The sequence below is a fragment of the Oncorhynchus kisutch genome, linkage group LG1, assembly GCF_002021735.2.
Source record: "Oncorhynchus kisutch isolate 150728-3 linkage group LG1, Okis_V2, whole genome shotgun sequence".
Classification (NCBI taxonomy): domain Eukaryota; kingdom Metazoa; phylum Chordata; class Actinopteri; order Salmoniformes; family Salmonidae; genus Oncorhynchus; species Oncorhynchus kisutch.
In genome coordinates, this window is record NC_034174.2 from 17,909,197 (window position 1) to 17,935,995 (window position 26,799).

The following is a 26,799-nucleotide window of genomic DNA, read 5'->3' on the forward strand; positions in this document are numbered from 1 at the left end:
TAACTCCAATGTGTATCACAGTGCCAGCAAACATGCTGTTTTGATAATGGCAGGAGGATCTGTTGAGTTGAACTTAAATAGTTGGTACATAACCATGTTGATACCATACTTCTGTAGGGCGGCAGGTAGCCTATCGGTTAAGAACGTTGGGCCAGTAACCGAATTCCCGAGCCGACTAGGTCAGAAATCTGTCAGTGAGCCCTTGAGCAAGGCACATAAATCTAATTGCTCCTGTAAATCGCTCTGTATAAGAGCGTCTGCTAAATGACTCAAATTGAAAATGTAAGTGGTTATGCTACACTTTTGCTTGGCTGCCTATTGGTTTATAACTTGCTTATAGGTTCATCCTAATACCTTGCTTCTGATTCCCTACGGTCAGGTTGAGGACTGTATGTTCCCATATGGACACATTGCTCTTCTACCTTACCAGTTTAATCTGCATGAACATGATGACTTCATCCCTTCATCCATGTGACATTTCCTCTCCTCCCTCTCTTCATCCCAGAACCAGAACCAGGGAGTTGGCAGTAGGAAGGAGGCTCCTCTCCCTAGTAAAGAAAATTGCTCCCCTGTAAGTACCTAGTTCACCTCACCATCCATCCCCTCCCCTCACTCAATAGACTGACTATTACTGTCCTACAGTATGGCAGAGCACCACATGGCCCCAATGTAGCTATTGATTTATTGAGAGAGAGGTGGGAAAAGATACAATTGTATTTTGGCTGGACTAGAACCAGCAACATAGTTTTTGTGTGTCTGTGTCTGTTCCTGAATTCCATTGGGAATTCAGATGTGGGGAGCCCTATTTAGAGGGGTAAGGGTTTAGCCAGGGTTGAACATAAAGCTAGGGTTAGATTATACCAAGATGTGTATGTTTAGTGTTATATCTGGCCTATGCCATGTCCCTCACTGTATTGCAGTGTATTTTGTTGTACGCAAAGCAAATATCTGTGTAAATCAGACATGAAAGAAATATGGAATATAATCTAAGATTAGAGTTATGACTAGGGTTAGGGTTGAGCTAGGTTGTAGACATGAAGCTAGGGTTAGGCCGAGTTAGCGTTAGGGTTTTGGCTAGGGTTAGGGTTAGGGTTACTGCTGTAAGTACAATGCATTACCGTTTTAAGGTTAGTGTTTGGGGTTTGTACTCTTATCCTTTCAATTCTACTCCTCCTTGGACCAGTAAGATGACGGAGCTCAGCCCAGGGTATCTCTGTCCCCCAAAAATGTGTGTGTCAGTGTTTGAAGCAGCTGTGCTTATAATGAAAGTGACCCTTCTTCCTCCTAATGACAATGCTGCAGGTGAAGGCAGGCACCCTGGGGAGAGAGGCTGTAGAGTCCCCCCTGAATGTCACCACTGACAACATCACAACTCAAGTTACCAAGGTAACCCCTCCTGTCTCATTTCCGCCCTTTAAAAATATAAAATAATTGACACTACTGAATATGTAACTTCATTTAAAAAAAAAAAATCTCCCCAATTTCGTTGTATTCAATTGTTAGTTGTTACTATCTTGTCTCATCGCTGCAACTCCCCGTAAGGGGCTCGGGAGAGACGAATGTCGAAATCCATGTGTCCTCTGAAACACAACCCAACCAAGCTGCACTGCTTCTTAACACAGCGCGCATCCAACCCGGGAAGCCAGCCGCATCAATGTATTGGAGTAGACACATTGGTGGATATCCTTGTCTCATTGCCCACTAGCGACCCCTGTGGTAGGCCAGGTGCAGTGCGCGTTAACCAGGTCGCCAGGTGCATGATGAGACAAGGATATCCCTACCGGCCAAGCCCTCCCTAACCAGGACGACGCTAGGCCAATTGTGCGTTGACCTCCCGGTCGCGGCCGGCTGCAACAGAGCCTGGGCTCAAACCCAGAGTCTCTGGTGGTACAGCTAACACTGCGATGCAGTGCCCTAGGCCACTGCGCCACCTGGGAGGCCTCCCAATATGTAACTTTTGGGGCAACTAAATTCACGTAGAAATGTGAGTTATAGATCTATCATTCTACAGTTGAAGTCAGAATTTTACATACACTTAGGTTGGAGTCATTAAAACTAGTTTTTCAACCACTCCACAAATTTCTTGTTTAACAAACTATAGTTTTGGCAAGTCGGTTAGGACATCTACTTTGTGAATTGCACAAGTCATTTTTCCAACAATTGTTTACAGACAGATTAATTCACTGATAATTTCACTTTATCACAATTCCAGTGGGTCAGAAGTTTACATACACTAAGTTGACTGTGCCTTTAAACGACTTGGAAATTTCCAGAAAATGATGTCATGGCTTTAGAAGCTTCTGATGCGCTAATTTACATATTTTGAGTTAATTGGAGGTGTACCTGTGGATGTATTTCAAGGCCCACCTTCAAACTCAGTGCCTCTTCAATTGACATCATGGGAAAATCAAAAGAAATCATCTAAGACCTCAGAAAAAACATTGTAGACCTCCACAAGTCTGGTTCATCCTTGGGAGCAATTTCCAAATGCCTGAAGGTACCACGTTCATCTGAAAAAACAATAGTATGCAAGTATAAACACCATGGGAACACGCAGCCGTCATACCGCTCAGAAAAGAGACGTGTCTCCTAGAGAAGAACGTACCTTGGTGCAAAAGGTGCAAATCAATCCCGGAACAACAGCAAAGGACCTTGTGAAGATGCTGGAGGATACAGGTACAAAAGTATCTATATCCACAGTAAAACGAGTCCTATATCGACATAACCTGAAAGGCCGCTCAGTAAGGACCGCCATAAAAAAGCCAGACTACGGTTTTCAACTGCACATGGGGACAAAGATTGTTCTTTTTGGAGAAATGTCCTCTTGTCTGATTAAACAAAAATAGAACTGTTTGGCCATAATGACCATTGTTATGTTTGGAGGAAAAAGGGGGAGGCTTGCAAGCTGAAGAACACCATCCCAACCGTGAAGCACGGGGGTGGCAGCATCATGTTGTGGGGGTGCTTTGCTGCAGGAGGGAATGGTGCACTTCACAAAATAGATGGCAACATGAGGAAGGGAAATTATGTGGATATATTGAAGCAACATCTCAAGACATTAGTCAGGAAGTTAAAGCTTGGTCGCAAATTGATCAACTTCCAAAGTTGTGGCCAAATGGCTTAAGGACAATAAAGTCAAGGTATTGGAGTGGAGATCACAAAGCCCTGACCTCAATCCTAGAGAAAATGTGTGGGCAGAACTGAAAAAGTGTGCGCGCGCAAGGAGGCCTACAAACCTGACTCCGTTACACCAGCTCTGTCAGGAGGAATGGGCCAAAATTCACCCAACATATTGTGAGAAGCTTGTGGAAGTCTACCCAAAATATTTGACCCAAGTTAAACAATTTAAAGGCAATGCTACCAAATACTAATTAAGCGTATTTAAACTTCTGACCACTGGGAATGTGATGAAAGAAATAAAAGCTTAAATAAATAAATATCTCGACTATTATTCTGACATTTCACATTCTTAAAATAAAGTGGTGATCCTAACTGACCTAAGACAGGTCATTTTTACTAGGATTAAATGTCAGGAATTGCGAAACAAGGAGTTGAAGGTGTATGGTGTATGTAAACTTCCAACTTCAACTGTAAAAATATGTCAAAGACACTGTTGTAACGGCTCTCGTTGGTGGTAGGAAGAGTAGACCAAACCGCAGCGTGGACAGTGTTCATGATTCGTTTATTCAAAAAACACTCAAACAAAAGCGAAAACGAAAGTGCACAGTTCTGTCAGGCTAAGACACTAAACTAGATCCCACAACCTAATGGTGGGAAAAAGTGCTGCCTAAGTATGATCCCCAATCAGAATCTCCCACCCGAGTCACACCCTGACCTAACCAAACACAGAGAATAATAAGGATCTCTAAGGTCAGGGCGTGACAGCTGTAGATCTGTTCTATGTGTGCTATTTCTATGCTTCCCTGTCTCATGCTTTGTTTTTATGTGTTTTACTTTTGGTTTTGTACATCAGCTTCAGACAGCTGGAAATACAATATTTTTGGTTATGGATAAAATACAGTACTAGTCAAAAGATTGAACACACCTACTCATTCAAGGGTTTTTTTGTGACTATTTTCGACATTGTAGAATAATAGTGAAGACATCGAAACTATGAAATAACACATGTTGTAAACAAAAAAGTGTTAAACAAATCCAAATATATTTTAGATTTTTCAAAGTTGCCACCCTTTGCCTTGATGACAGCTTTGCACACTCGTGTCATTCTCTCAACCAGCTTCATGAGGAATGCTTTATTAACCAACAGTCTTGAAGGAGTTCCCACATATCCTGAACACTTGTTGGCTGCTTTTCCTTCACTCTGCGGTCCAACTCATCCCAAACTATCTCAATTGGGTTGAGGTCGGGTGACTGTGGAGGCCAGGTCATCTGATGCAGCACTCCATCGCTCTCCTTTTTGGTCAAATAGCCCTTACACAGCCTGGAGGTGTGTTTTGGGTCATTTTCCTGTTGAAAAGCAAATGATAGTCCCACTAAGCGCAAACCAGATGGGATGGCGTTTCGCTGCAGAATGCTGTGGTGGCCATGCTGGTTAAGTGTGCCGTGAAATCTACATAAATCACTGACAGCGTCACCAGCAATGCACCATCACACCTCCTCCTCCATGCTTCACGGTGGGAATTACACATGTGGAGATCATCCGTTCACCTTCTCTGCGTTTCACAAAGACATGGCGGTTGTAACCAAAAATCTCAAATTTTGACTTATCAGACCAAAGGACAGATCTCCACTGGTCTAATGTACATTGCTTGTGTTTCTTGGCCCAAGCAAGTCTCTTATCATTATTGGTGTCCTTTAGTACTGGTTTCTTTGCAGCAATTCAACCATGAAGGTCCTGATTGCCGCAGTCTCCTCTGAACAGTTGATGTTGAGATGTGTCTGTTACTTGAACTCTGTGAAGCATTTATTTGGGCTGCAATCTGAGGTGCAGTTAACTGTTATAACTCTAGGGGGTGTTTTTTCATTTTTGGAGAAAAAAACGTTCCCGTTTTAAACGGGATATTTTGTCAGGACAAGATGCTAGAATATGCATATAATTGAGAGCTTAGGATAGAAAACACTATAATGTTTCCAACACTGTAAAGATATTGTCTGTGAGTATAACAGAACTGATGTTGAAGGTGAAAGCCTGAGAAAAATCCAATCCGGAAGTGCCCCATATTTTGAAAGCGCTGCGTTCCAATGAGTCCCTATATTGAGCTGTGCATGTGCTATCAACCAGCTTACATTTTCTACATAATCCCCCAAGGTGTCTACAGCATTGTGACGTAGTTTTACGCATTTATGTTGAAGAATAGTCGTAGGCGGCTACATTGCGCAAGTGGTCACCTGATGCCCCCAGAGAGATGCTCGCATAAAATACAGAGGTAGCCATTACTCCAATCGATCCTACTGAAAAACGAATTGTCCCGATGGATATATTATCGAATAGATATTTGAAAACACCTTGAGGATTGATTATAAACAAAGTTTGCCATGTTTCTGTCGATATTATGGAGGTAATTTGGAATATTTTTCGCCGTTTTCGTGACTGCAATTTCCAGGCGATTTCTCAGCCAAACGTGAAGAACAAACTGAGCTATTTCGCCTACAAAAATGATATTTTGGGAAAAAAGGAACATTTGCTATCTAACTGGGAGTCTCGTGAGTGAAAACATCCGAAGCTCATCACAGGTAAACGATTTCATTTGATTGCTTTTCTGATTTCCGTGACCAAGTTACCTGCTGCTAGCTGGACAAAATGCTATGCTAGGCTATCGATAAACTTACACAAATGCTTGCCTAGCTTTGGTTGTAAAGCATATTTTGAAAATCTGAGATGACAGGGTGATTAACAAAAGGCTAAGCTGTGTATCAATATATTTCATTTGTGATTTTCATGAATAGGAATATTTTCTAAGGATATTTATGTCCGTTGCGTTATGCTAATTCGTGTCAGGCGACGATTACGCTCCCGCATGCGGGATGGGGAGTCAGTAGAGGTTTTAATAGCTGATTTCTTAAGGCTGGTAATTCTAATGAACTTATCCTCTGCAGCAGAGGTAACTTTGGGTCTTCCTTTCCTGTGATGGTCCTCATGAGAGCCAGTTTCATCATAGCACTTGATGGTTTTTGCTACTGCACTTGAAGAAACTTTAAAAGTTCTTGAAATTTTCCGCATTGACTGACCTTCATGTCTTAACGTAATGACGGACTGTCGTTTCTCTTAGCTTATTTGAGCTGTTCTTGCCATAATATTTTTTAATTTTTTTTATTTTTTTATTTCTTTATTTCACCTTTATTTACCAGGTAGGCTAGTTGAGAACAAGTTCTCATTTACAACTGCGACCTGGACAAGATAAAGCATAGCAGTGTGAACAGACAACAACACAGAGTTACACATGGAGTAAACAATAAACAAGTCAATAACAAAGTAGAAAAAAAAGAAATAGAAAAAAAGAAGAGTCCAAATACATTGTGTGCAAAAGGCATGAGGAGGTAGGCAAATAATTACAATTTAGCAGATTAACACTGGAATGATAAATGATCAGATGGTCATGTGCAGGTAGAGATACTGGTGTGCTAGAGAGCAGAAGAGTAAATAAATAAAAACAGTATGGGGATGAGGTAGGTAAATTGGGTGGGCTATTTACCGATGGACTATGTACAGCTGCAGCGATTGGTTAGCTGCTCAGACACCAGATGTTTAAAGTTGGTGAGGGAGATAAAAGTCTCCAACTTCAACGATTTTTGCAATTCGTTCCAGTCACAGGCAGCAGAGAACTGGAAGGAAAGGCGGCCAAATGAGGTGTTGGCTTTAGGGATGATCAGTGAGATACACCTGCTGGAGCGCGTGCTACGGGTGGGTGTTGCCATCATGACCAGTGAACTGAGATAAGGCGGAGCTTTATCTAGCATGGACTTGTAGATGACCTGGAGCCAGTGGGTCTGGCAACGAATATGTAGCGAGGGCCAGCCGACTAGAGCATACAAGTCGCAGTGGTGGGTGGTATAAGGTGCTTTAGTAACAAAACGGATGGCACTGTGATAAACTGCATCCAGTTTGCTGAGTAGAGTATTGGAAGCTATTTTGTAGATGACATCGCCGAGGATCGGTAGGATAGTCAGTTTTACTAGGGTAAGTTTGGCGGCGTGAGTGAAGGAGGCTTTGTTGCGAAATAGAAAGCCGATTCTAGATTTGATTTTGGATTGGAGATGTTTGATATGAGTCTGGAAGGAGAGTTTACAGTCTAGCCAGACACCTAGGTACTTATAGATGTCGGAACCATCCAGGGTGGTGATGCTAGTCGGGCGTGCGGGTGCAGGCAGCGAACGGTTGAAAAGCATGCATTTGGTTTTACTAGCGTTTAAGAGCAGTTGGAGGCCAAGGAAGGAGTGTTGTATGGCATTGAAGCTCGTTTGGAGCTTAGATAGCACAGTGTCCTAGGAAGGGCCAGAAGTATACAGAATGGTGTCGTCTGCGTAGAGGTGGATCAGGGAATCGCCCGCAGCAAGAGCAGCATCATTGATATATACAGAGAAAAGAGTCGGCCTGAGAATTGAACCCTGTGGCACCCCCATAGAGACTGCCAGAGGACCGGACAACATGCCCTCCGATTTGACACACTGAACTATGTCTGCAAGGTAGTTGGTAAACCAGGCAAGGCAGTCATTAGAAAAACCGAGGCTACTGAGTCTGCCGATAAGAATATGGTGATTGACAGAGTCGAAAGCCTTGGCCAGGTCGATGAAGACGGCTGCACAGTACTGTCTTTTATCGATGGCGGTTATGATATCGTTTAGTACCTTTAAAGTGGCTGAGGTGCACCCGTGACCGGCTCGGAAACCAGATTGCACAGCAGAGAAGGTACGGTGGGATTTGAGATGGTCAGTGATCTGTTTGTTGACTTGGCTTTAGAAGACCTTAGATAGGCAGGGCAGGATGGATATAGGTCTGTAGCTGGGAGGAGGTGCTCTTGTTCTCCAGGGACTTTACAGTGTCCCAGAACTTTTTGGAGTTAGAGCTACAGGATGCAAATTTCTGCTTGAAAAAGCTGGCCTTTGCTTTCCTGACTGACTGCGTGTATTGGTTCCTGACTTCCCTGAACAGTTGCATATAGCGGGGACTATTCGATGCTAATGCAGTCCGCCACAGAATGTTTTTGTGTTGGTCGAGGGCAGTCGGTCTGGAGTGAACCAGGGGCTAAATCTGTTCTTAGTTCTGCATTTTTTGAACGGAGCATGCTTCTCTAAGATGGTGAGGAAGTTACTTTTAAAGAATGACCAGGCATCCTCAACTGACGGGATGAGGTCAATATCCTTCCAGGATACCCGGGCCAGATCGATTAGAAAGGCCTGCTCGCAGAAGTGTTTGACAGTGATTAGGGGTGGTCGTTTGACTGTGGACCAGTAACTGATACAGGCAATGAGGCAGTGATTGCTGAGATCCTGATTGAAGACAGCAGAGGTGTATTTGGAGGGCAAGTTGGTCAGGAAACGTCTATGAGGGCACTCTTGTTTACAGATTTAGGGTTGTACCTGGTGGGTTCCTTGATGATTTGTGTGAGATTTAGGGCATCTAGCTTAGATTGTAGGACTGCCGGGGTGTTAAGCATATCCCAGTTTAGGTCACCTAACAGAACAAACTCTGAAGCTAGATGGGGGGCGATCAATTCACAAATGGTGTCCAGGGCACAGCTGGGAGCTGAGGGGGGTCGGTAGCAGGCGGCAACAGTGAGAGACTTATTTCTGGAGAGATTAATTTTTAAAATTAGAATATGGACTTGGTCTTTTACCAAATAGGGCTATCTTCTGTATACCACCCCTACCTTGTCACAACACAACTGATTGGCTGAAGCGCATTAAGAAGGAAATACATTTCACAAATGAAAGTTTAACAAGGCACACCTGTTCATTGAAATGCATTCCATGTGACTACCTCATGAAGCTGGTTGAGAGAATGCCAAGCGTGTGCAAAGCTCTCATCAAGGCAAAGGGTGGCTACTTTGAAGAATCTTAAATGTTAAACACATTTTGATTTGTTTAACACTTTTTTGGTTACAACATGATTCCATATGTATTATTTCATGGTTTTGATGTCTTCACTATTATTCAACAATGTAGAAATTAGTAAATATAAAGAAAATCCCTTGAATGAGTAGGTGTGTCCAAACTTTTGACTTGTACTGTGTGTCACAGTGGTTTAGATTGTACATTGATTCTCTGCACTACACTAGCATATTTTGTCACATAAACTGAAATTGAGGGAATTATTAGAGTTTTAGCAACCAATGGCAGAGCGATTTCAGCATAGTGCAACTTTAATAGTCTATTTATACATTATTGAGCTATGACATGAATTATCTGATCTGTAGCTTGATCTGTAGCTGTTGTTGAATGGACGTGTGTGTGTTGTGTTTTAGACAGTGAAAGGTGGCTACTCCGAGACCAGGATTGAAAAAAGGATCATCATCACAGGAGATGATGACGTGGACCAACATCAGGTGAGTCAAAATCAAATCAAATGTTATTGGTCACATGCGCCAAATACAACAGGTGTTTCACCTTACAGTGAAAGGCTTACTTACAAGCCCTTAACCAACAATGCAGTTAAAAAAATTCCTATAAAAAATAAGAAATAAAAGTAACAAATAATTTAGAGCAGCAGGAAAATAAAAATAGCGAGGCTATATACAGGGGTTACCAGTACAGAGTCAATGTGTGGGGGCACCGGTTAGTCAAGGTAATTGAGGTAGTATGTACATGTACAGTTGAAATCGGAAGTTTACATTCACCTTAGCCAAATACATTTAAACTTAGTTTTTCACAATTCCTGACATTTAATCCTAGTAAAAATGCCCTGTCTTAGGTCAGTTAGGATCACCATTTTATTTTAAGAATGTGAAATGTCAGAATAATATTAGAGAGAATGATTTATTTCAGCGTTTATTTCTTTCATCACATTCCCAGTGGGTCAGAAGTTTACATACACTCAATTAGTATTTGGTAGCATTGCCTATAAATTGTTTAACTTGGGCCAAATGTTTCGGGTAGCCTTGACCAAAAAAGTACGATCTTTGTCCCCATGTGCAGTTGCAAACCATCTGGCTTTTTTTTATGGCAGTTTTGGAGCAGTGGCTTCTTCCTTGCTTCCTCCTTGCCTTTCAGGTTATGTCGTTATAGGACTCTTTTTATTGTCGATATAGATACTTTTGTACCTGTTTCCTCCAGCATCTTCACAAGGTCCTTTGCTGTTGTTCTGGGATTGATTTACACTTTTCGCACCAAAGTTTGTTCATCTCTAGGAGACAGAACGCGTCTCCTTCCTGAGCGGTATGACAGCTGCGTGGTCCCATGGTGTTTATACTTGCGTACTATTGTTTGTACAGATGAACTTGGTACCTTAAGGCGTTTGGAAATTGCTCCCAAGGATGAACCAGACTTGTGGAGGTGTACAATGTTTTTTTCTGAGGCCTTGGCTGATTTCTTTTAATTTCCCCATGATTTCAAGCAAAGAGGCACTGAGTTTGAAGGTAGGCCTTGAAATACATCCACAGGTACACCTCCAATTAACTCAAATGATGTCAATCAGAAGCTTCTAAAGCCATGACATAATTTTCTGGAATTTTCCAAGCGTTTTAAAGGCACAGCCAACGTAGTATATGTAAACTTCTGACCCACTGGAATTGTGATACAGTGAATTATAAGTGAAATAATCTGTCTGTAAACAATTGTTGAAAAATGACTTGTGCAATTCACAAAGTATATGTCCTAACCGACTTGCCAAAACTATAGTTTGTTAACAAGAAATGTGTGGAGTGGTTGAAAAACTAGTTTTAATGACTCCAACCTAAGTGTATGTAAAATTCCGACTTCAACTGTAAGTAGAATGATAGATCTATAACTCACATTTCTATTCGAATTTGGTTGCCCCAAAGGTTACATATTGGGGGGCCTCCTGGGTGGCGCAGTGGTCTATGACTAGGGTTGGCTGCAGTCTTTGATAATTTTTAGGGCCTTTCTCTGACACTGCCTGGTATAGAGGTCCTGGATGGCAGGAAGCTTGGCCCCAGTGATGTACTGGGCCGTACGCACTACACTCTGTAGTGCCTTGCGGTCACAAACATTGTTTGGGTCAATGTTAGGCCAGTATGCAAATTGGTGTGGGGCTAGGGTTTCTGGGATAATGGTGTTGATGTAAGCCATGACCAGCTTTTCAAAGCTCTTCATCGCTTTGAGTGCTATGGGTCGGTAGTCATTTATGCAGGTTACCTTAGTGTTCTTGGGCACAGGGACTATGTTGGTCTGCTTGAAACATGTTGGTTTTACAGACTCGGACAGGGAGAGGTTGAAAATGTCAGTGAAGACACTTGCCAGTTGGTCAGCTCATGTTCGGAGTACACATCCTGGTAATCTGTCTGGCCTTGTGAATGTTGACCTGTTTAAAGGTCTTACTCACATCAGCTGCAGAGAGGTCGTGATCACACAGTCGTCCGGAACAGCTAATGCTCTCATGCATGTTTCAGTGTCACTTGCCTCAAAGCGAGCATAGAAGTAATTTAGCTCATCTGGTTGGTCGTGTAACTGGGCAGCTCTCGGCTGTGCTTCCCTTTGTAGTCTGTAATAGTTTGCAAGCCATTACTGAGTGATAATACTGTTGTAATACATTGTAAGGAGTCTTTCACGACACTCAAATACACTAATATTGTTGATTGCAAATTAATATGGTCCATTAATGTGAACTGTGGCCTTTGTCACACAGGCCCTTGCGATGGCGATACAGGAGGCCAAGCAGCAACACCCTGACATGCTGGTGACAAAAGCAGTGGTTGTCAGGGAAACAGAGTCTCCCACTGAGGAGCAACATAGGACATCTGAGGTACGTACAGAGCTGCATGTAAACATCACTGTCATGACACCATAGTATATTGCCTCAATAAGTAGAGATAGTGATTTAGAGAGAGTGTGTTTGTGTCTGTACTGTGTGTGTGTGTTTGTGTTTGTGTGTGTGTGTGTTTGTGTCTGTACTGTGTGTGTGTGTGTTTGTGTATGTACTGTGTGTGTGTGTGTGTTTGTGTCTGTACTGTGTGTGTGTGTGTGTGTTTGTGTCTGTACTGTGTGTGTGTGTGTTTGTCTGTACTGCGTGTGTGTGTGTTTGTGTGTGTGTGTGTTTGTGTATGTACTGTGTGTGTGTGTTTGTGTCTGTATTGTGTGTGTGTGTTTGTGTCTGTACTGTGTGTGTGTGTGTGTGTGTGTGTGTGTGTGTGTGTGTGTTTGTTTGTACTGTACTTTGTGTGTGTGTGTGTGTGTTTGTTTGTACTGTACTTTGTGTGTGTGTGTGTGTGTGTGTTTGTGTCTGTCCTGTGTGTGTGTTTGTGTCTGTACTGTGTGTGTTTGTTTGTGTCTGTACTGTGTGTTTGTGTGTGTGTGTGTTTGTGTATGTACTGTGTGTGTGTTTGTGTCTGTCCTGTGTGTGTGTTTGTGTCTGTACTGTGTGTGTGTGTTTGTGTCTGTACTGTGTGTGTGTGTGTTTGTGTCTGTACTGTGTGTGTGTGTGTGTGTGTTTGTGTCTGTACTGTGTGTGTGTGTGTGTCTGTACTGTGTCTGTGTGTTTGTGTCTGTACTGTGCCTGTGTGTTTGTGTCTGTACTGTGAATGTGTCTGTACTGTGTGTGTTTGTGTCTGTACTGTGTGTGTGTGTCTGTACTGTGTGTGTTTGTGTCTGTACTGTGTGTGTTTGTGTCTGTACTGTGTGTGTGTTTTCCTGGAAACCCTATGTTGAATTACATTAAATTCTACGTCAGCCAGAAATTTGCACTTGATTCAGCATTTGAAATTAGCATTTGAAAGTCCCCTCACAACCTCTACAAGCCAGAATCTTGAATAAAATATTTTAACTTACTTTACCGGTTGCCCTTGGGTTGGTCCTTCTGGCGCTAGGAATGTGGGACAATATATATATATTTTCAAAGTTGTTGTTAATACAGTGCCTTGCGAAAGTATTCGGCCCCCTTGAACTTTGCGACCTTTTGCCACATTTCAGGCTTCAAACATAAAGATATAAAACTTTATTTTTTTGTGAAAAATCAACAACAAGTGGGACACAATCATGAAGTGGAACGATTTATTGGATATTTCAAACTTTTTTTATAAATCAAAAACTGAAAAATTGGGCGTGCAAAATTATTCAGCCCCTTTACTTTCAGTGCAGCAAACTCTCTCCAGAAGTTCAGTGAGGATCTCTGAATGATCCAATGTTGACCTAAATGACTAATGATGATAAATACAATCCACCTGTGTGTAATCAAGTCTCCGTATAAATGCACCTGCACTGTGATAGTCTCAGAGGTCCGTTAAAAGCGCAGAGAGCTTCATGAAGAACAAGGAACACACCAGGCAGGTCCGAGATACTGTTGTGAAGAAGTTTAAAGCCGGATTTGGATACAAAAAGATTTCCCAAGCTTTAAACATCCCAAGGAGCACTGTGCAAGCGATAATATTGAAATGGAAGGAGTATCAGACCACTGCAAATCTACCAAGATCTGGCCGTCCCTCTAAACTTTCAGCTCATACAAGGAGAAGACTGATCAGAGATGCAGCCAAGAGGCCCATGATCACTCTGGATGAACTGCAGAGATCTACAGCTGAGATGGGAGACTCTGTCCATAGGACAACAATCAGTCGTATATTGCACAAATCTGGCCTTTATGGAAGAGTGGCAAGAAGAAAGCCATTTCTTAAAGATATCCATAAAAAAGTGTCGTTTAAAGTTTGCCACAAGCCACCTGGGAGACACACCAAACATGTGGAAGAAGTCGCTCTGGTCAGATGAAACCAAAATTGAACCTTTTGGCAACAATGCTAAACGTTATGTTTGGCGTAAAAGCAACACAGCTCATCACCCCGAACCTACCATCCCCACTGTCAAACATGGTGGTGGCAGCATCATGGTTTGGGCCTGCTTTTCTTCAGCAGGGACAGGGAAGATGGTTAAAATTGATGGGGAGATGGATGGAGCCAAATACAGGACCATTCTGGAAGAAAACCTGATGGAGTCTGCTAAATACCTGAGACTGGGATGGAGATTTGTCTTCCAACAAGACAATGATCCAAAACATAAAGCAAAATGGAATGGTTCAAAAATAAACATATCCAGGTGTTAGAATGGCCAAGTCAAAGTCCAGACCTGAATCCAATCGAGAATCTGTGGAAAGAACTGAAAACTGCTGTTCACAAATGCTCTCCATCCAACCTCACTGAGCTCGAGCTGTTTTGCAAGGAGGAATGGGAAAACATTTCAGTCTCTCGATGTGCAAAACTGATAGAGACATACCCCAAGCGACTTACAGCTGTAATCACAGCAAAAGGTGGCGCTACAAAGTATGAACTTAAGGGGGCTGAATAATTTTGCACGGCCAATTTTTCAGTTTTTGATTTGTTAAAAAAGTTTGAAATATCCAATCAATGTCGTTCCACTTCATGATTATGTCCCACTTGTTGTTGATTCTTCACAAAAAAATACAGTTTTATATCTTTATGTTTGAAGCCTGAAATGTGGCAAAAGGTCGCAAAGTTCAAGGGGGCCGAATACTTTCGCAAGGCACTGTAAGTAGAGATAGTAATAAGTAGAGATAGTGGTAATGTGTTCAGATTCCTATCGCCTGAAGCATGTGCAGGACCATGTAAACACGTGGACTAGCTAGGAAAGTATGCATGCATCTCCTGCACCTGGTTCAGGTGATTGAAATCTGAACGCACTACCAGCACTTTGAAAAGTAGATGTAATTATACTTTCCTGTGGATACATTGTCTCTCATTCCTGCCTTCAAAAGGACCAACCACACGGACAACCGGTAGAGTAAGTAGAATTCAATGCAATTTAACATCAGGCTTTGTGTGTGTGTGTGTGTGTGTGTGTTTTATAGGCTATTAGTTGGCTTTAGATATGTCATGTTATTAAAAACATATTGTTTATCCCACTGGTGTCAGTCTGTTTCACAGGGTTGTCTGTTGCTTTCTCTCTGTTTCAGTCCTGATCGCTCATAGTGGTTCCTGGGAGTGGGGACAGGAAATGACTTGATCCTCCCGTCATCTCCATGACCCTCCCCACGCCAACGCCGCAAGAGGGCTACAGCAACCTGCCCACAATGTATACTACAATACAACAGACCGACCGCGCTCCCAGAAACAATCCCTATCTCCTATACAACACAATATGCCTCCTCTCCTGTCCCTTTAACCAAAACCGACTGTGACGCCGCCTCTGACCCACGCTCAACCCCCCCCCCCCACCCAACCCCTCTTCCGCTGGGAAATTCCCTTTTCCCTGGGATTTTTAGAACATGACCGTTCTCACAAATCTGAGAAATAGACTGCAGTGTTTATATCTCCCCAAGAGGTCTGACTTGGAAAGAATATGGCAGGAATAGGGCTAATATGTGTTGCCCCATGTTTAGCCATGGGATCTGTGAGAGATCAATATGGTGGTTCTGGTGTTCTACACCCCCAGACAGACTGTACGTGTACAAACATAATGACATGTTAACGGTTCATCACCCTTGATCAGTGTAGTTCAATTAAATGATTAGTGATGAGGATGTAATCCATCTTGAGTTAAATCAGATCAACCTTCCCCCAGAACACATTGACTTACCTGTAACTACTGGTCATTTATTCGCCAGGAAGTCAATAATAGTCCAACCTTCAAAATTGCTCTCAGAAATGGTCACCATGGCGATGCCTGCTCAGTGCTGACATCATGCATGTAGCATGGGGATCGGGAATGGAGTGTGAGGAGAGGGGGTTGGGGGAGGGCTGCTCTGCAGGGGCCAGTGGGGATGGTAGCCTTTAACGCTTGTTGTCACCAGTGTGACACATATATAAAACAGCTGTCTTACTAGCTTTTTAAACATTTGTAACAATAGAAGAATCCAATTTAAAGTCCAGTGTTTGCTTGTTTAAGAAATAAATAAAATAAATGTATCGATTAGCTTCTCATACTCACATGCATGGTTCTACATAGTTGAGGTAATGAACGATACGATACCGACCTGTCTAGGAACAGACGTCCACAGGAAGTGGTCAAGATGGCAGAACATTCAGACAAATCTATATCTGAAAGATTCTGTGGAATATACTTCTGCAATGTCTAGACACTGCATGTCAACCAAAGCTGATGGGACTATACCGATAGGAGAGTCAACTGAAGGAATACGTGGACAGACACTTCTACAACATCAAGAGACTATGAGTTGGGACTCCGCTTAGCATTCAGGGTATACTACTTCTATAGGCACTGACTGTCGTTCTCTGGCTAACAACAAACAGAATCCCCCCCACTCTCCTCATCATGTTCTCCTTCCTTCGTCCTGCTGTTATAATTTCAGTCTAAAACGCTGGTCATGTAGGGCAAAAGTCAAATCACACCCTATTCAACATGTAGTGCACTACTTTAGCCAAAATTAGTACACTCTACTGGGAAAAGGTTGTCATTTGAGTCAAAGCCATAGTAGGACTCTTGAAGCAAAATGAGCGCTTTTCATTTAAAGTTTCTAATTATTTTATGAAATGTGAGGATATGTTTAAAAAAAGCTCTTACTTGAGTTGTCTTTGTCATGTTGTATGAGTTCTACGTTTGTATTTATAAGAATGGTGGTGAATGTGGGTTTTTTCCTTCCCTAAAAAGTATGTGTGATTACTTTTTTTGTACCCTCACAGACAAAGCCTGGATTCTTAAAGTGACAAGTTTAAACCCAAACTCCATCCTCTTAGATAGTTAGACAGGAGATGAACCAGAACAGTTGGAACCTCTTTTATGTTCCAGAACAACAAGCAATGCCTCCATAACCCTGCCTGGCTTAATCTTGTATACACTCTTAGAAAAAAGGGTTCTTCGGCTGTCCGCATAGGAACACCCTTATTGGTTCCAGGTTCCATCCTTTTGGTTCTTCTTTTGAAAGGGTTCTACATGGAACCAAAAGTGTTCTTACCTGAAACCAAAAAGGGTTCTTCAAAGGGTTCTTTTATGGGGACAGCTGAAAAAACACTTTTAGGTTCTAGATGGCATCTTTTTTTCTAAGCGTGTACATGTTCATCAATACTCTCTGCATAATATCCTCTTAAGCTATGCTGAACTGCTGAATATACACCAGTCAGTCAGTTTGAGAGAAAAAAAAACGATGCTGGAACAAACTGTTGAATTTACATACTATGCATTGTTCCCTGTGTGGACTAACTATGAAACATAACTGAGGATAACCAGATTCATTTTTGGAGCGTCGATCTGCGCTTATCATCTCCGATGTGATATTAATTAATTACAGCGGTCAATTTTTAACTGCTTGTGAGACTTGCAATAATTGTCTCTCTGTAGCCACCTGATGCTATTGTAATCCATTATCAGTCTACTTAAAGGAGAAAACTGTGAACTGTCTGCATATGAAAAGTATTACCAAAATGTTTCAAGATGGAGTTGAAACTAGAAGTTGAGCTCATCCACATGGAGTCTCCGTGGCTTTGTCACCGTGCTTGTCAAAACGACTCCACTCTCACTACACCCTGAAGTAACAGAGGGGATCCCTTGGGCGTTGTCTTACCTGCTGTAGAGTTGTCTCTGTGAAACATACAGTCTCAACACTTCTTTTGTATATTTTATTTCATTTTATCTGGTCAAATGACACTGGATTGTTGTTTAGGCACTTGCTTGTGGTGATAGGCAGCGACGATATTGTTAAAGTGTGTGGTGTCGCTATATTGGACACACACCACTCAAAATGATGACTTGCTGTATAGACAATAAGAAAGAAGTTGCCCTGTAAAGCTGATGTGCTGTTTTTTAAGGGTGGGTGTCATATTGTATGCAAATGAACATAAATACTTCTATGTGTGCATATAATTACAAATATACCGGAAGAGTGGGATGAAGTTGTGCTGATTTCAAAATAGAGGATTAACAAATGTTCTATGTTAAGACTGCAGACCACTTGTGCGGTCTAATACAGTGCACTGGTTATACTGATGATGGGTGCCTTACTGTTGGATTCACCGCCACTGGAAACCATGTAATTGATTATTTTGTCTACATGTGATCTACTGACATTTCAGCCATCCACTCTCCATGTGGTGAGGTCTCGACCTCTTCCAGAGCCCTGGATGACATCACCTTTACTGTCAAAGGTGTGGGCCGTTTGCAGTCTCTTTACCTGCTCAGTAATGTCCCATATAAGGATTGGGCAATACTATTGATAAGCTATGATACTCGTTCAGTGGTAGGAATAATAAGAATTGGAACTAAAATCCATTGAAGAGCAGAAAGATTACAAACACAAGGCCTAATAGGACAGAACTACTATGAGTAGCTGATTCCATAGACTCGCGTGAAGCACTATCCGTTCCACTCTTCCTCTTCCATCCTTCAATTCACCTCAACCTTCATTCCCCAAGTGTGTGGTGGTGTGTGTTTGCTGTATTTGCATTCGATTTAAATGGAAAACATACATAAATAAATGTCTCATTGCGATTCACATTGTCTCTGCAATTTCACGATGAAGACAAATACTGCAAGATGTGAAAACAGGTAAAGGTCTTGAGACTGTAAGCACAGTACATTTCATTTGTTTAATATCCTGCATTGCCATCTTGTGGCTCTTAACGGAATTGCAATCGATAAGATTACAGTAGTATATCATTCCATTGAGTATAATCATCAATATCCTCAACTTAAGATATTAATTAAAATGGTTATTGCTCTACCTTTTTACTGCAAAGTGCCAATTTATATTTTCTTCTCATTTTGAACATTTTGACTGTCACTGGATATCTCGAAATTAAGCATGCGGCACTACCTAGTGGATTCATGGTGAATGACAAAATAATGAATACAGATTACAGTACATTGAATAAGCATAGAGAAATAAATCCATTGAATTTCACTCACTTCTATAAATCAATAAACTTTATTCAATAACACAGTATAAACAAACAACAGCAAAAAAACTGAACTTGACATGGAGTAAATGGATAAATGGATAGTTGTATTGGTAAATCCCAAAGGTTGTAGGCCTACAGGAGGACATACCTGTCTGAGACAGAAGTCCAGACATAGTGGGTTAACGGGTAGAGATGCACAAACCTGCTCTCTTTGCGTGGTCTCAAGCCATTCAGTCAGTTAGCAGATGTACAGAAAAGGGCAAACACATTCATGCTAAGCGACATTTAGCTACTGTATGAAACGTTTGTGTTATTACATAAAAACCAAGTTAATCAGCTCTTTAGAAAGGTTTTCATTGTATACAAATGATCTGAAGTGTACAAAAAAGTATATTACACATTTCTCGATGCATGATTCCTGCCTAAACTTCCCTTTGAAAGTACTACAAACTACCTGCTCTTTTGACTTCTTCACTGGACTACAAGCTACATATGCAATGTACTGTACCAGTTTCAAACAGCATCAGAAGACTATGGGAAAGGATCATCAGCAGCATTTGTCTTTTAGTAAGGATGCAGTCAGTGAACCCACTAAAATGTCCCAGGCTTCCCACGTTGCCCTTAAACCACACTGAACAGCACCATGCTGTTGAAACACACCACTCCTTCATATAGAATGACAAGAGCCAGGAGGTTTTCCTGGCGAGGCCACAGGGTCAGGAAAAAACCCTGGCCCTAACTATAATATATAACTAGGACAAGGAGGTTTTCCTGGCGAGGCCACAGGGTCAGGAAAAAACCCTGGCCCTAACTATAATATATAACTAGGACAAGGAGATTTTCTTGACTACATAACTTGGCCCTAAGAATGACCATAGGAATATACATTGGATGGTAATAACTCGAACCCCTACAACCTGTCTATTGATGCAGTGTGTAGCTACACATCATACAGCACCTGTATAACAGACTTCTAGGTTTCTAATAGTTATTGATATATATATATAAGTTTAAGGCTCTTTAAGGACCTGAGGGTTTTGAACATATGATGAGGCACACACAAGGCAAAGAATAGAATAGCTACAGAGTAGACACACGGCTAACTGAGAGGATGAATAGAATAGCTACAGAGTAGACATACGGCTTATCAGAGGATGAATAGAATAGCTACAGAGTAGACACATGGCTAACTGAGAGGATGAGATAGACAGCCATATGAGGGTCCAGTCACCAGTGCAATTAAATGGCCAAGGTTGAGGAACCTGTGGAAGATGGGACTTCAAAGCAGTGAGAGTGAATAAAGTCACTCTCATCCTTTAACATAATGTCACATTTTTGTTAAGTCAAATTTTTCCTCAGGCATCAGTGCAATGTTTTATGGAGTAATAAAAAAATAGTTAGCAATACACACACCATTTCAGTGTTAACAATTCCTAAGTTTCTAAGAAGACTGAACTATGGTCTTTGCTTGACATGAAACCACAGTTACAGGTTCATTTTTGACCAGAAAATGCTTTTCACTTTAGACAACAAAAGTGCTCTTTCCAACAAACTGAAAACTTAAAAAATGTATCTATAAGTAAGTATGGGCATACACTGAACTCCACTCAACCTTGCCTTTTCTAAAAAGCCCAGACTAATTATGAATTGGTTTCAAAAGAAATCTATAAAAGCTAGACATATCATACAAAAGATGCATATAAGACATTTTAATGAAAGCTGCTTTGGTAACAACAGAGTCAAGACATCGGTCGATTTCCTGTTCTCGCCGGCCGGCGGGGTGTTGAAAGCAGGGCCCTTTCTCTCCTTCTCATCTCAATGACTTTGTTTTCCAACGTTGCTCGTCCTCCTGCCTTTAAAACCTAAATGAATGGATCTAATTAGACCAGACGGAGGGTGTTTGTGTTCCGTTGTTGAGTTGCCTCCACATCAGATGCAATGTTCACTGGGAGCGCTTTGTCATAACGATGTTCGCGCTGTGAAAGACAATGCTATTGTACTGAGGGCTGATAAAGTAGAGACCTTGGTCGCCGAGCCAATTGCATTGGGACCTGAAAAACATGAAAATAAATGGGCTTTGTTAGTCTGTCCGTTTACGCATAAAAAGACAAGCAGCCTAGTTGGCAATTCATTGTTGAAGGCTTTTTGTGCTATTACATGCTTTGGTGATCAAACCTTGGGCATATTTACATACATTTCTGAATACAAAAATGTATTTAGGCCAGGATTCAATCCGATCGCGCTTTGTCAGCTATCCACCTTTTAAAGGCAATGTTCCCGCGATCATATTGAATCCTGCCTGACTAGATGTTGCGTGTGTACCAAATAGTCCCCACTCTATCTGTTCCTTTTGAAGGCTTAGGGACACAAAACATTCAGGTCCCTAGTCATAACAATAAACCAGTATTGGCAATAGCTCTAAGCAACACCATTGAGATCATTGAAGTGTGAGGGAGCAGTCCACTATTGACTGACCTGGTATTCTGGGGATGGTGATCTGTCTGCTACTGCTCCCCTCTCCTCCTTCCCCAAATGGTTTGATCTGGATGAAGTACTCCTCATTCATAGGCAGGGAGAGCTCCACCGTCGTTGTGTTGGTTTCCATGACACTAGGGCGGCTGTGTCGGTTACGCTTGTAGAGCACCTAGAGACAGATCACACAGGTAAAAGGTCACTGGGAGAAACCATGACAACAGGCACTATTTCTAACTAAATCACTGTAGTCAATGCTTCGGTTTCCACTAGATAGCACAAACACAAAGTCAAATTTGAAAGGTCACCTGGGAGAAACCATGGCAACGAGCACTATTCCTAACTAAATCAATCGAGCACTATTCCTAACTAAACTAAGTCTGGGCTTAGGTTTTCACTAGATAGCACAGCCACAAAATTGAAATTGAAATCAGATAAATTGTAGAAGCAGGGTTTATGACTTTGTGGCTGTGTTAACCAGTGACGACAAAATGCTTCCTTACTTTGTAGCCAGTGACTTCTGACTCATTTTCCAGGGCCTTGACTTGCTCCCAGTTCAGGATTATCTTGGAATTCAATGTGTTCCACATCACTTTCACCGGGGGCTGGCTGGGCGCTGAGGGACCCAGATACATGAAGATGAAGATCACATGATCTCCAATAAGTCAGTGGAAACAACCTCTCTAAGGCAGGGTTGATGCTTACGTGGTTTCTTGGTGGTGACATTGACAGTGACACTAGGAGGCCCAGCCCCGGCCGTGTTGTACGCTCTCACTGTGACGTAGTAAGTGTTACTTCCTCTCACCCCTCGGATAATGGCTGACGTCTGGTTCCCTACCGTCCTCTGGACACTGGCTGCCTCCTCCTTCTCTCTCTTCTCCCAGTACCTCAACTGAGACCAGATAGACAGAGGATAACCAGGGACATTAATGCAGACACTAGTCTGACAGGACAACTGTAAACTGGAACTACAGTGAGTGCAGTAAATTGGTATAAAAACAGCATTTCATGGTATGGTGTCACCTCATACAATGTCGTCTTTCCATGGGTAAGGTGCCTTGGTTCTGGTTACTTAGCTCATGAAGTGAGGGAGTGGTTAAATGGCGTGGTCACAAAGAAATCACCATGTGCAAAATGTCCCAGCACTCAAGTTGACGGATTTTCAGATTTTCTGTGACACCCGAATGTCCAGGCTGAAATAGCTGGCACGGTTGACAGGACAAATATAATTTGTCTTACCTCGCAGGAACAGTTTGCTCAGGCCCACTTCCTTGGTTACTTTAATTGGTCAACAATTCATAATTCCAGTACTTTATGCATCCCATGAATGAAAATAGGCTATTTGTTTATATACTGTAAAAGCATTTGAAAAGTGAGCTGACAAAGCCACATTTTTTTTTATACCTACAATACTGTGTGGTTTATAGGCTAAACTTCCCCCATGTCTCCTGATCTGATGCATTGCATCACTAGACTGTTCGAATAATCAGTATAGTTAGCAACAACAGACAGACAGACAGACAAGGCTGGATGGACCATTACACATAACAAGCTATTAGATCTGAGATGCCCAATGTGCATGAGCTTTGCCCTACCACCTGCCAAGTGCTTTTTTTTCCCATTTTGGTTGGTTGCACCTGTTGGTCTGCCCAGTACAGAGCTCGCACGTGCCCTGTTGTGTCTGTTTCCCAGTCTGCCCTGTACAGAGCTCGCACGTGCCCTGTTGTGTCTGTTTCCCAGTCTGCCCTGTACAGAGCTCGCACGTGCCCTGTTGTGTCTGTTTCCCAGTCTGCCCAGTACAGAGCTCGCACGTGCCCTGTTGTGTCTGTTTCCCAGTCTGCCCAGTACAGAGCTCGCACGTGCCCTGTTGTGTCTGTTTCCCAGTCTGCCCAGTACAGAGCTCGCACGTGCCCTGTGGTGTCTGTTTCCCAGTCTGCCCTGTATGGAGATTACATGCACTCGGTAAGCAAATATGAATGGCTTGAGAAGCGGTCACCGGTTGAGTGTGTGTAGAAAGTTATCACAGTACTGCCATAGCAGCTGCAGCATAAGATTTGATTAACACTTGAAAATCCTTGATTTACATCATCATCAATATTCGGTCAGGTTGGTTGATACGCGCAGCAGACAGAGGCAGAAAGACAGAGAGGAACGGCTGCATCTACGACCCTCTGACCCAACATCTCTTCTTCAATCAGGAGTTGCACGTGTGTCAGGGCAGCAGCAACACTGGTAGTCTCGACCAGGGCTCTCCAACCCTGTTCCTGGAGAGCTATCGTCCTGTAGGCTTTAGCTCCACCTCTAATTTAGTCCACCTGATTCTAATAATTACAGTAGCTGGTTGATAAGCTGAATAAGGTTAATTACAACGGGGGTTGAATTGAAAACCTTACAGGAGGGTAACTCTCCAGGAACAGGGTTGAAGAGCCCTGGTCTAGACTAGCTAACCACCATATATATAATATACACACAAGCCACTAGCCAGCTAGCCATATATCATGAGTTAGAAGATTATTCATATTATAAGTTAAATAAAAGCATTGAAGATAAATCACAATCAACAAAACAATTATCATCAACAATTAGCTGATAGCCCACCATCTTTTCCCCATGTCAGTCATGTCTTTAGGAGGCATTGTAACTTTCTTATGAAAGTAGCTTATTTTTTCAAGTCGGTGGGGAGGGGTGGCACCCTTTATTTATGCACCTGCCCCTGAAAGTTCTGTCTGTGCACGGCTCTGCAAACACACACACACACACACACACACACACACACACACACACACACACACACACACACACACACACACACACACACACACACACACACACACACACACACACACACAAAAACACAGGTAGAGAGAGACAGAAAAGAACTTGACTTACCTCATAGCCTAGAACTCTTCTCTTACTGGTGTTCCAAGGCAGGGCTTTCCATGAAACCTCAATCTCAGATGCAGACAGACTCTTGGCACGGATCCTGGTGGGTGCTCTGCCAGGCTCTGGGTTAATGAAAAACATACTTTTAATTAGTTTAAAAGTATTTCAGGCTTTGATGACCCTTAAAGTGGGTCCATCTCTTTCATCAGCGGTACAGAGAGAGAACCAGAACCAGGAGCAACAGTAGGAACCAACCATCTGCAGATGTAGATAGAAGTGCAGGGGTGTTAAAAGAGAACTGTAATGACCGGGAATAAACAATCCAGAGACGCCTTTAAACACACTGCTGCTCCTCTGTGTCTCAGACGGACATGACATTATTCTTTACCAACCTTCCTCTGCAGAGTAGATGGTGATGACGGGTCCGAAAGGGCCTTCCCCCTCGTTGTTGTACACTCCAACCTTCACTTGGAAGGGGGAGAAGGGCTGGATGCTCTCGTTCTTAAAGACATATTTGGAGGCTTCTGATGAGGGCACGGCAGCCTGCATCCAGCCTGTGGCTCCGGACGGTCTGAAGGCCACCACATAGCCAAACCCTCCTCCGTTCTGCAGCTCCTCAGGAACAGGCTGCAAGAAAACACACACACACACACATTGAAGCTGATGCACAAGTAGTGAACACACACAGCCGTCCATAATAACACGCCCTCAGCATGACAGCTTGTTAAGACTGCTTGGTAAGACATATTTCATATATTTCTGGGGACTGACTTTAATTGTTTAAGTCAACACTCCTCTAAATATGGTTATATAAAGGGCATTTTATTTTACAAAGCTTTGGAAAAGAAAGACATTGACTGAGAGTCATATCTATTGTGTAGTATGTAGAACTTTGTTAGAACTTTGTTAATGTCGAAGTTAGACTTGATTTGAACTCTCAAATTGAAACCAGCATTAAATAGCCATTCAGCAAAACTTTCACAACAGTGGATGATTTTCAAGCAGCTGGAATAAATATGAGTCTTCAAAACGGGACTGATTAAGAAGGAAGCTTCAAAACGGGACTGATTAAGAAGGAAGCTTCAAAACGGGACTGATTAAGAAGGAAGCTTCATATAAAAAAAGATAAGTAAAACAAAATCTTTGAAAAGTTGCTTGTGACTTTGTGAAGAACCATTCTGTTTAATTATATTATTAAAACCTCAAAGGCATTTTTCTCTCCCTAGGGTGACAGCAGCAGTTATTGCTTCTCTGTTCTTAAAAATGAAATGCCATACTTTAAGCCTGCCTGCTGTTATTAATGCAACAACGGCCCGATTCCTTAGAGAATCATGACGTCTGGCTTCCCCTCCAAGTGTGAGGGAGTATGGAAGCAGGCGGCTTGCTTACCTCCCAAGTGATGACTAATTCTGAGCGACTGCCTCCACCTCCGCTCACATTAGCTGGTGTGACCTTCGGAGCTGGGGAAACAGAGGGTCATTTTTATCCTGCTCAAGTCAGTTGACACCAGCCATCAATGATAACATGATAATAACACATTCGGATAAGATTTTTTTTTACATTGAAATAGCTTTCCACCAGACCAACTAAATGGCAAGTAGACTCACATAAGAAACACAGAAAACAAACATGCAGAATTGAAGTGATCCATGAAAACAGTACATACATGTCTCCTTTGTCCTTGCTTGTTTGGATGGTTTACTGGGCTCCCCGGTCCCAATGGCGTTGCTTGCCAGGACTCTGAACTCATATTCCACCCAGGGGCTCAGGTCTATTACTGTAGCTGTCAGACTGTGGCCCCCCACCACCTCAGGAACTGGCACAAAACAAAACAGCCCCCTCCCCTCAGAATGAAGCAGGTAGCAGGAAAGTGTCCTCTAGGCTGACAGGCCCACTGAGCACACTCCACAGGTGCAGGGGACTAATCAGTCAGAAGGACACATGTTGTACTCACATGCACACGTACACACACACACACGCACATCTCAAGGGTGGAGTTCACTTGGTTTCCCCGTTTGCTCATACTTAGAGCTCTGTTTGTCTGGATCATAAAGGCAACCTTGTTCAGGGGCAGAACGAAAGATTTTTACCTTCTCAGGTCAGGGATTCGATCCAGCAATCTTTCGTTTCCTGCCCAAAGCTCTAACCACTAGGCTACCTGCCTCCCCCCTCTAACCACTAGGCTACCTGCCTTTAACCACTAGGCTACCTGCCTCTAACCACTAGGCTACCTTCCACCCCTCTCTAACCACAAGGCTAACTGACTCCCCCCTCTAACCATTAAGCTACCTACCTCCACCCTCTAACCACTAGGCTACCTGCCTGTAAGCATTAGGCTACCTGCCGCCCCCCTCTAACCCCTAGGCTACCTGCCTCTAACCATTAGGCTACATGCCGCCCCCCTCTAACCACTAGGCTACCTGCCCCTCTCTAACCACTAGGCTACCTGCCGTCCCAGCACCATGCATGCCTACATCCTGTTCTATTGTAGATGATATAGTAGAACTGGGTGAAATGG

General features: G+C 42.6%; 2 protein-coding genes across 15 annotated transcripts in view; one reads left to right on the forward strand and one right to left on the reverse strand.

Annotated features, from left to right (window-relative positions):
* The window catches only part of LOC109877466 (band 4.1-like protein 1), a 180,809-nt gene extending 162,289 nt beyond the window's left edge, over positions 1-18,520 (forward strand). For 10 of the 12 annotated variants that reach the window (XM_031790623.1, XM_031790662.1, XM_031790881.1 and 7 more), the window contains 6 exons: positions 506-571; positions 1,303-1,386; positions 9,423-9,503; positions 11,762-11,878; positions 14,831-14,856; positions 15,029-18,520. In XM_031790623.1, coding sequence (XP_031646483.1) covers positions 506-571; positions 1,303-1,386; positions 9,423-9,503; positions 11,762-11,878; positions 14,831-14,856; positions 15,029-15,044 — 390 coding nt within the window. In that variant the 3' untranslated portion in view covers positions 15,045-18,520. The remainder of the gene's footprint in view (positions 1-505; positions 572-1,302; positions 1,387-9,422; positions 9,504-11,761; positions 11,879-14,830; positions 14,857-15,028) is intronic. The other 2 variants (XM_031790943.1, XM_031790750.1) reach the window with 1 other exon arrangement.
* A 409-nt stretch (positions 18,521-18,929) lies between these two features.
* Positions 18,930-26,799, reverse strand: part of LOC109877366 (contactin-4-like) — a 219,870-nt gene continuing 212,000 nt past the window's right edge. For all 3 annotated transcript variants that reach the window (XM_031791209.1, XM_031791254.1, XM_031791153.1), the window contains exons 16-23: positions 25,948-26,097; positions 25,671-25,741; positions 24,674-24,908; positions 24,288-24,403; positions 22,104-22,290; positions 21,902-22,014; positions 21,402-21,570; positions 18,930-20,977 (exon numbers count right to left, since the gene is read on the reverse strand). In XM_031791209.1, coding sequence (XP_031647069.1) covers positions 20,886-20,977; positions 21,402-21,570; positions 21,902-22,014; positions 22,104-22,290; positions 24,288-24,403; positions 24,674-24,908; positions 25,671-25,741; positions 25,948-26,097 — 1,133 coding nt within the window. In that variant the 3' untranslated portion in view covers positions 18,930-20,885. The remainder of the gene's footprint in view (positions 20,978-21,401; positions 21,571-21,901; positions 22,015-22,103; positions 22,291-24,287; positions 24,404-24,673; positions 24,909-25,670; positions 25,742-25,947; positions 26,098-26,799) is intronic.